This window comes from Sinocyclocheilus anshuiensis, unplaced genomic scaffold (genome assembly GCF_001515605.1).
Source record: "Sinocyclocheilus anshuiensis isolate Anshui unplaced genomic scaffold, SAMN03320099.WGS_v1.1 scaffold436, whole genome shotgun sequence".
NCBI lineage: Eukaryota > Metazoa > Chordata > Actinopteri > Cypriniformes > Cyprinidae > Sinocyclocheilus > Sinocyclocheilus anshuiensis.
Genome location: NW_015560618.1, coordinates 2,408,676 through 2,418,306, shown reverse-complemented (window position 1 = coordinate 2,418,306; position 9,631 = coordinate 2,408,676). Strand labels below are relative to the sequence as shown.

At 36.4% G+C, this 9,631-nt stretch overlaps 1 protein-coding gene across 1 annotated transcript; it reads right to left on the bottom strand.

Annotated features, from left to right (window-relative positions):
• Positions 1-4,468: 4,468 nt before the first annotated feature.
• On the bottom strand, positions 4,469-7,298 carry rgs13a (regulator of G protein signaling 13a). The gene is made up of 5 exons (XM_016478058.1): positions 7,118-7,298; positions 6,955-6,996; positions 6,811-6,872; positions 5,436-5,602; positions 4,469-5,336 (listed from the first exon to the last, which is right to left on the bottom strand). The coding sequence occupies exons 1-5, from the start codon at positions 7,186-7,188 to the stop codon at positions 5,151-5,153; spliced, it is 528 nt and encodes a 175-aa protein (XP_016333544.1). The 5' UTR covers positions 7,189-7,298; the 3' UTR covers positions 4,469-5,150.
• Between the last annotated feature and the right edge of the window lie 2,333 nt (positions 7,299-9,631).

Here is a 9,631-nt window from a genome sequence, read left to right as displayed (position 1 = left end):
ACTTGCATGATGGAAAGAGTTATTGATGGACAGGCACGGGTATTAATATCACTCTCAAAAACTCAAAAACTCACTAGCATCTGTAGTTTACTTAAAATCCATAGACGGTTATTCAGAACTTTGTCGGTAGATGGCAGTGTTGTGTCTAAAAGCATTGTGATACTAATGAATGCCTCTTTAAGGAGCTATGTGTTATTGTCATGCTTAGATTCATTAAGATAACTTAAGCAAAAATAAAAAAAAAAGCTTCTCAAGAGACTGAACCCACTGATCCACCTTGGCATGTCTGAGACAGTCTGAAGGAAAACAAACAAGAGGCCTAAGATCCTTTGGTTTACAGCCTTTATCTATTATAACAGATGCCAATCAATAAATGTAGATTTCCTCTCAAGAAGTGACTTTGCCATTTTGGGGTTTACCCTGAGTAGGTATGAAACTAGGTATGAATCGCCAAGTCCAAGATTTTCAACTGTGAATTAGATGCCTGAAAAGATTGTGTGTTTGTGGTGCAAACGATTTCGCTTACATGCTTTGCCAAGTCTGAAAATGTTTAAATGTGCTGTCCTTTCCAAATCTTGCGACCTCCATGTGCTGTTTTGATATCAGTAGATAAAAGAGAATGAAATCATGAAAGGATGTGGCTTGCGTGTGCACTTGAACACGGTTAACCTCTGCTTTGACGTCTCAAACACACAAATCGTGTCAGTGTGAGCATGTTTTATGATGACACATTAGTACACGCACATCACCAGTAAAATGTAACTTGCGAATGCTCGAGTAGTGGCAGATTTACGGCCATTATAAGCATCTTTAACAGCACGCTCTCATGGCAATTTTGTAATTATTTTATGTTTGGTGAATTGGTGGTGAATTCATATGAATTTTCATACAATCTGCATGTGCCCAAATGTGGATTAGGATTGTAACCCAAATGTGAAGCTGGGTTGGACCATTATGCAGTTGTACAAATTCATACATGTTTGCCACAAATTTATGTAATAGTTTATGAAACAGCGTTTTCTCACGAGATTGGGATGTCTTTAAATCTGCTTTGAGTTTAAGTAGAAGTAAAACAGGGATCCCAAAACACTTTTGTCTTCTCAGCATACCCTTTCTTTTTGTTTTTTTTTTTTACCCCACACACACACACACACACACACACACACACACACACACACAGGTTTGTTTTTATGGTTTATGGGGACTCTCCATAGGCGTAATGGTTTTTATACTGTACAGACCGTATTTTCTATTGCTCTACATCAACCCTACCCCTAAACCTACCCCTCACAGGAAACTTTCTGCAAGGTTTACTATCTTTGTGGGGACTCTCCATAGGCGTAATGATTTTTATACTGTACAAACTGTATATTCTATAGCCCTACACCTAAACCTACCCCTCACAGACAACTTTATGCATTTTTACATTCTCAAAAATACTCATTCTATATGATTATAAGCTTGTTTCCCCACCAGGATATAAAAACAAGGTCACACACAAGTCAAGTCAAGTCACCTTTATTTATATAGCGCTTTTACAACTAAGCAAGCCAGAGGTGACAGCGGCAAGGAACCAAAACTCCATCAGTGACAGAATGGAGGAAAAAACGTTGGGAGATACCTGGCTCAGTCGGGGGGCCAGTTCTCCTCTGGCCAGACGAATCAGGAGTTTGTTCCATGCTGCAGCAAAATCAGATTGTGCAGAGGACTCAACTGGTTCCTGTGGTCTTGTCCTGATTGCCATCCAGGTGACGAGGTCTTCACTGGGGATCTGTGTCTGGGGCTCATCTACTGTAGTTGTTCTGGTCTCCGCTGACATTCAGGGCTGTAGAGGTCATCTCTAAGTGCTGATCCACCATACTGATGTAACAAGTACAATGGGTGTTATGGGAAGTGTTCCCGGTTCCGGTTGACCTAATTAATGCAGCCTAACAATCCTTAACACACATACACATGCAGAAAGTAATTGCTGACTAATCAAAAAACTTATTGGCTTCTCTCAGCCAATGGAGTGAGTTTTGGACGGGCTAACTGTTAGTAGCAGAAGAGGGAGTGTCCTGTTTAGAAACAATTAATTTTGCAGTTTGGTGGTGCTAATGATTACCTTTACTTTATGAATGTATGTTCTACTGTGTAAAATGTGACTGCTGTCTCAGCTTCTGAGGCTTTAGCTTTATATTAATCACACATCAATTTCTCTAAAATCTTTGGTGTAGCCTAGGCGTTAAACATCTGGTAAGGTCATAAAAAGATTATGGGTTCAGCTGATGAGTAAACTATGAATAATCAGCATAGAGTCACTGTGAAAGGCCCTTGGAGAAAGGCACCAGAGGAATTGCTTCGGTAAGTAAATGAACTGTAATTCAATGAATTTGCTACATGACCAGAATTCTGACACAGAGCGCTTAGTTAAGCTAAGTTAACGCACACAACAAAGAAGGATAGTTCAATACACAGTCTTTAATAAATCCACAGGGAAACAACAGAGAAAATCCAACACAGCAAAGCAAAAGCAAAAGCAAATCCACATTAATAACTGGCAACTTAAAGAACTGAATGGGCAGACTTTATACAAATGCAAGAAAGGAACTAATGGCTATAATTAACTGAACACAGGTGAACTGAATAAGGCAATCAAGGGGAAACACAGGAAACTAGGTCAAAGGAACCAAAGGTGCGTTCACGCCATATCGGAATTCCCAAAATTACGAGATTCCAACTTGTAAAAAGCGTTCACGTCCTCATAGAACTCGTAATTACAACTTGTTAACTGGGAGTTTTCTGAGAGCTATGACTTATACCACGTGACCTCTATACCACCTGACCACCGCAGGCTCTGTTTAGGCATTGATAGTGTTGCCATAGAAAAGCATAATTCAGAGTCCGAGGACGTGAACAGCTCTGAGTAGAACGTCACGTGTTGTCAACTCGAAATTACGGTAATTACGATATGGCGTGAACGCAGCATAACTAGGCAGGAGAACAGAAACAGAAGGAAACACAAAAGTCCATAACTGTGACAAATTCATCTTTGGCCATGCTGTTGTTTTAACATTTACTGATGTATTTTGTAAATAACAGATAATGTGATGTTAAACCATCTTCGATGTTTTCATCATATATGGTAAGGTAACTTACAGTTAACCAGTTACGAGTCAATAGATGATGCCTAATGGTGCTGTCTTTATATGCTCTTGTCACACAGATTGCTAACATATTTATATCAGATTTTTCACTATCAAGGTGATATTTAATAAAACATTTTTTTTTTTTCAAATCACATGACATTGACATAGGCCTATATTTTTATGCATCCCTTTCTAATGAGTCATACACCATAAAGTAATTTACAATATGCTGCTTATTGTGGTTAATAGTAAAAGACAATCTTTAAAGATTGAAAATAAATTTTTAAAGAGCACCTGACCAGCCATAAAACCTGCAATATTCTCATAGAGGAAATTACATTTTTTTTCCAAATAAGGATTATAGGAAAAAATAAACCAGACAGTACGTGTGTGATGTGATTCTTTTTTGTTCTAGCTGAGGGGCATGTCAACTTCCTGTTTGTCTGTGATATTTGAAAAGAGTACGGTGACTATCACACTATTTGTGTAAATAGGGAAGTGGTGACAGAAAGTCAGGCGTCATCATGTGATGTTACCCCATCCCCTCCCCCCACAAACTTTCGGTCATGAAACAGAAAGCAGCATGCTGAAGGGGATATCCAATATACATTTCTTATAACTACGTCTGTTTATTACACTTCATATTACATATGGCAAAATATATATTTCTTTCATTTTAAAGGAAAGTCCCTAAAATTTTGCATTGCTTGCTGTGGCCCAAAAAATATTTGAGCAAAAAAATAAAAAAAAAATATATATATATATATATATGTATACACACACAGACATGATGCTATAGCATAATTTATCAGAACTTTTGAACCATTTTGTTTTTCAATGAACAGAATATCAGTTGTTTTAAAGGTAGCACTTTAGCTTAGGAACCATTTTCTCACTATTAACTAGTTAGCATGCATATATTACTAGCATATTGACTGTTTATTAGTACTTATAAAGCATATATTAGATCTCTTAATCCTACCCCATAACTAAACTACCTTACTAACTATTAATAAGTAGCAAACTAGGAGTTTATTGAGGCAAATGTCATAGTTAATAGATATTTAATTGTGCAAATTTGTCCCCAAACTAAAGTGTGACCATATTAACATTTAAAACTTAACAACCATTTTTTTGTTAAATAGTTTTGCTGCAGAAGTGTTACTTCCCTTTAAATAAATGTAACTTGGCTTCCAAATAAATCTTTCAGGCCTCCCCAAACTAAAAACAAAAACAAAAAAACAACAACAACGAATGACTTTCTATTTACAGTTGTGTTTATTAAGTTATTAAACGGCTCTTAAAAATGAACATCCAGACAATCTGGATCTCACTTTTTGTAAGTCCATCATTAATTTGCCATTCAGAAATGAGGAGTTGATGCATCCAGGAAACACAAGCCAAACTTTTTATATCACTTGTTGACCTCCTGAAATAATATCCAAATGAGAAATCTTAGTAAAAAATTTAAATGGCTAGGTGTGTTATACATATTATTGTGAGAATATCCCATAAGTTCCCCACTGGACACAAAAACAGTGGGATTTACATTTGCTCTGTACGTTGTATGTTTACAGATCATTTCATGTCCATGAAATTCCTGTTGCTCATTGAGTAATGAGTTAATATTAAAGAATTAAAATGTCATTAGTATTATTCCCGAGGCATCTCATGCTAACCAGATTTGACACTCATCAAAGTAATAAAGTTAAATAAGGTCCATATGGTGTTCCTATGGTTGCAGCACGTTTGAGATCTCCTGTGGTTCATCACAGGTGAGCTGTACAGAAAGCTCATTTGTCTTTGTATGTCCCACAGCCACACAGAACAATAGAGCAGTGTAATACAGTACGTATAAACAATAGCTTATTCAAGCTTTTTTTGTGGATCACAATGTCCAGTGCAACCCAAGTCCAGGCCTGAATCTCCACAAAGCCAGATTACTCCACGGCCATCTTGTGCATTGCTCCAACAGTCCCACAAATGTGTTTGGAGTCCTAAAGTCCTTCATTCAAGATGTTCTCAGACCTTAATCCGCTGTGAGACTGATTCCAGGAGTGATTTGTACATGTCCGAGCGAAGAAACCTGGGATAGGAATCCCTCTCCATAAGACCGTAGACAATCCTCTGAGCTTCATCGAAACACACTCTGGTGGGAGCTTGGACGTTCTGCTTGATAAGATCTCTCGTGACGTGGTCGATGTTTATCTGAGGAGAGATTGACGGAGAATCATGTTGACGTTGATCGATTACTCTATCGATTAATAAAACCACATGGAGATCTTCTTCGGTGCACACTGTTCTTACCTCTTTGGGAGCTTCTGCCTTGATGTAATGCTCAAATATCTTCTTGGCCCTTGAGGGTAGTCTGGAGGAACTCCTGATTTTTTTGAAGTCTTCGCATACCAGCCAAAATTCAATGTTCTCATCGCTGAACTCAGATTTGAGGAAGGTGTGGAATGTTGCCATGCCATCTATAAGAACAAACCGCAGGGTTAGTCTGTTGCTCAATGTGAGTGCATCTGTTTTACGTCAGTGCAGCAGCCACTGGGCCTCAGTACGTGTTTGGACACTCTGAAAACTGAATTTCATCGCAGTGGATACAAAATGAGTATAAAAAATATCAAGTGGCAGCTACAAAAAAAAAGTGCTTTTCTCAGAACCGAACCATTTTTAAAATGAATTTTAACCAACTGGTATCAAGGTGCTTGATCTTTATAATAAATAAACATCTTTGCTTGATATTCAAATGTATTCCATGCTTTGAGATATTTTTGCTCTCTCTCACTATGTATATATATATATATATATATATATATATATATATATATATAGGAAAAAAAAAAAAGATCCAAACCAAGAAATTTATGTATGCAGATATGATCTCTAAAAAACAAACTGAAAGCCAAAAGCAGCTTCGGTTTTACAGCAACTATTGGACATTAAAAAAACATTAGACCATTCAAAATTTTGTGGTTGTTGTTTTCTTTTTTTTTTTTAAAGGCTGCATTTATTTTATAAAAATACAGTAAAAGTAATAATTGTGAAATATTATTGCAATTTAAAGTAACTGTTTACTATTTGAATATATTTTAAAATATAATTTATTCTTGTGATGGAAAGCTGAATTTTCAGCAGTCGTCAGTGTCACATGATCCTTCAGAAATCATTCTAATATGCTGATTTGCTACTCAAGGAACGTTTATTATTATTATTATCATTGTTGAAAACAGTTGTGCTGATTGATATTTTGCGAAAACCATGATACTTCATTCTTTGAAAGCATTTTTTGATGAACAGAAAATAAAAAACAGCATTTCTTTCAATATCTGTTATAACAAATGTCTTTACTGTCACTTTTGATCAATTTATTGCACACTAATTGAAAGTACATTTTTGAATTATTATTTTGAATTATTATTATTTACATTTTTATGTGTGGCTTACATGTCCAAACAGCTTTAGTAAAACCGAAGCTGCTTTTCTCTACTCTTTTGCATACATATACCACTAGTTCAGGTCAGTTGCTTGATCCAGCTATCTGACCATCTATCAAACAGTGTAGGCTTTGTTTGTACATTTTTGCCCTGACCTACATAACATCAATTACAAAATCCATACAAGTATGTGTGCATAATGTCACGACTTAGATTCAATAAGTAATTATGTGTATGCCTCTTACATTTGGATCTAAGAAGGTTTTCCAATGACTGGGACCACAGCAGAGTCTCACTAGGGTTCAATCTGTTTGAATAAAGCATAATGAGTGAATGTTCAAATGCAATCCCAACACAATAGTGATTATAAGAGAAAAACTATAGCTTACTTGTCTGTCAACAGGCAACGAAACCGCCACTTGTCTAGTCTCCTGAGGAGGGAGAATTTTTTTTTTTCAGTTAAATTTGTATGACAAAAGCACCAGTTCCATGATATACATACTGTTTTTAACTCACATTTCAAAAGTAACTGCAACAATAAACAACACTTACCTAGGACTGACTGGTTTATCCTCCTTGTTCATGTTCTTCATTTCAGTTGAAGATGATAATATAGTTGGCATCGTAATAACTTTTCTGGTGCTGATATGTGTTGGCGAGCTGCTGTGCTTCGGTTATTTCAGTTAATAAGAGCGGGCTGTTCTCACAACTCTTTTTATACCGTCTTGTCTTGGCATCATCCGTTTAGTATCACTTAACCACAATGAAAGAGGAAGTTTTTGGGGTGACGCTAACTAGCTTAGACAGGCGCAATAGTGTTTCTGTCTATGAAAGCAGCTACAGCACGGCTGTGTAGATGCAGAGATGCAAATCAGACTGGAAAGTTCACGGGCAGATAAGCAAATGCTGACTTTTGCATCAGATCTCTTGTATACAAGCTCTGTGTTTGTGTTTAGCCAACAAACAATGGCTGTGCTTTTTTGATATGCACGTCTTGTTTGCAAGTGTTATTGCTTTTTCCATCTTTAATATACTTTGGTGTATTTTAGTAAATTGGTCATCTGAACTGATGGCTACAATAGCCAACTGTATGACACATTCAACGTGTTGAAAAAAACAATTTAAATAGTGCCAAGATATTTAGTTGTATCATATTTTCAATCCTTAAAACAGTAAAAATGTATTTAATGTTCAACAGGCATCTGAAAGTAACCAGAAGACACTTTTCGCCCACCATATAGTTTCAGAAAACCTTGCAAGTGTTAATAGTGTCTTTGTAATAGGTGTCAAGTGATATCTTGTTGTAGCTAATCAAAAGAACTTTTAATAACCATTTAGCATCCTTATGCTAAGCTAGAGGATAAGTGAAGGAGTTGCAGACACATAACGAAAGAAAAAGTTTGGTTACAAGCATGCATGATACCATTGCTGTCCCAAAATAGTAAATTAAACAGGAATTAGGGAAGCTTTTTCCAAATGCAGCTTTCAAACAGGGCAAAATCCCAGTTTTGCAATCTCTGTTTTGTTATCTCAAGGTATCTCAAGATACTTATTTACTACTGATACCAGAGACCATTGTTGGGAAAAAGTTACTTTTAAAAGTAATGCATTACAATATTGCATTAGTTACTTTTTTAGTTATTTTTTATGAAAAGTAATGCTTAACGTTACTTTTGCATTACTTTTTCTCATCTGACCTGGGCTTACTTGTTTGATTTTAACATAAAAAAGTTCTATTTATGGCAGAAGTAAAAGCCCTTTCACACCAAAAGTGAAATGAATGAGCTTCAGGCTGAAGGAAATGTAAATTCAAAAAGCTCAAACAAACCTTTCAGCTGTGCTGCCATTCTGGATTGCATGAAGAATAGGACAAAAGAAGAGAAAGACAACAATCACAAAAAACGTAGCTTATTAGTATGGTTGAATAGGCTCATTGAAGGTCAGCAGCAAGGACACTTTAAAGGGATACTCCACCTCAAAATGAAAATGTTGTCATTAATCACTTACCCCCATGTCGTTCCCCGGTTTTCATCCAAAATATCATAAATTGTGTTCCGAAGACGAACGAAGCTTTTAGGGGTTTGGAACGACATGGGGGTAAGTGATTAATGACAAAATTTTCATTTTGGGGTGGAGTATCCCTTTAATAATGATAATATAATGGAATTAAATACATTTTTGTGTTAACATTTAATTATTACGAGTTTGTGTCATATTCTGAGTTTGCATTTCACTATTTGAATGAATTTTGAGGAATACTGAATCTGTTTTTGTGGCAGTAAAATGAGTAAATTCATGTTCACATTAAGTCTAGAATTACATTATCCATCATGTTTACACAACACACACAATGCCTCTGCCGATTCCTCTCAGCATGGACACAGGAGAGCTGTCAGTCAATAAATGGTAAAACAAAGTAACTGGCATTACTTTGGAAAAGTAGCTCAGATATTTTCTTGTAAAAAAAAAATGTATGTGTTAATTTACTAGTACTTTACTTGAAAAAGTAATCTGATTACATAACTTGTGTTACTTGTATTGCGTTACCCCCAACCAGGGGCGTAGCAATAGGAGGAAAAGGGGACAGAGTGCATAAAGTCCAGAGACTGAGAGGGGAACTGAGGGCCCCCCACCAATGAAAGTGATTTTGAGGGGCTCCATAGCAAATTCTGTGCAATGGGCCCAGAATCCCTAGCGAATCCACTGCCCCCAACACTGCCAGAGACCATGGTTAGCACAGGTAAAAACAAAAACAGATAATTAGCGAATCCCTGGAGTTGCAGGGACATTTGCTTGTGGGTCGTAAGAAATCTGATTTTGCAGAAATCCAAGTAAAATTGTAAAATAAACGGTCCCAAGGGTTAGGGATTTTTGCTAAGGAAAACAATGTATTGTCTACTGAGACATGTCACATTAACACAACAGAAAGCCCCATTCAAGTCAACGGTATCACTTCTGTTTTTGCTTCCTGAGACTTCACTTGTTATGACAAATATGTATATATAGGCAAAATATATTTCAAATATATACTAAATATATGCTGTAAGCAGCATGTTTTATGTTATT

What these genes read in the sequence shown, in the direction of transcription:
- rgs13a (XM_016478058.1), bottom strand. Translation starts at nt 7,188, where the DNA reads ATGCCAACTATATTATCATCTTCAACTGAAATGAAGAACATGAACAAG. An exon ending in AAACCTTCTTAGATCCAAAT is followed by an intron (nt 5,603 to 6,810) that starts GTAAGAGGCATA and finishes TTGTTCTTATAG; the next exon opens with ATGGCATGGCAACATTCCAC. An exon ending in AGGCAGAAGCTCCCAAAGAG is followed by an intron (nt 5,337 to 5,435) that starts GTAAGAACAGTG and finishes ATCTCTCCTCAG; the next exon opens with ATAAACATCGACCACGTCAC.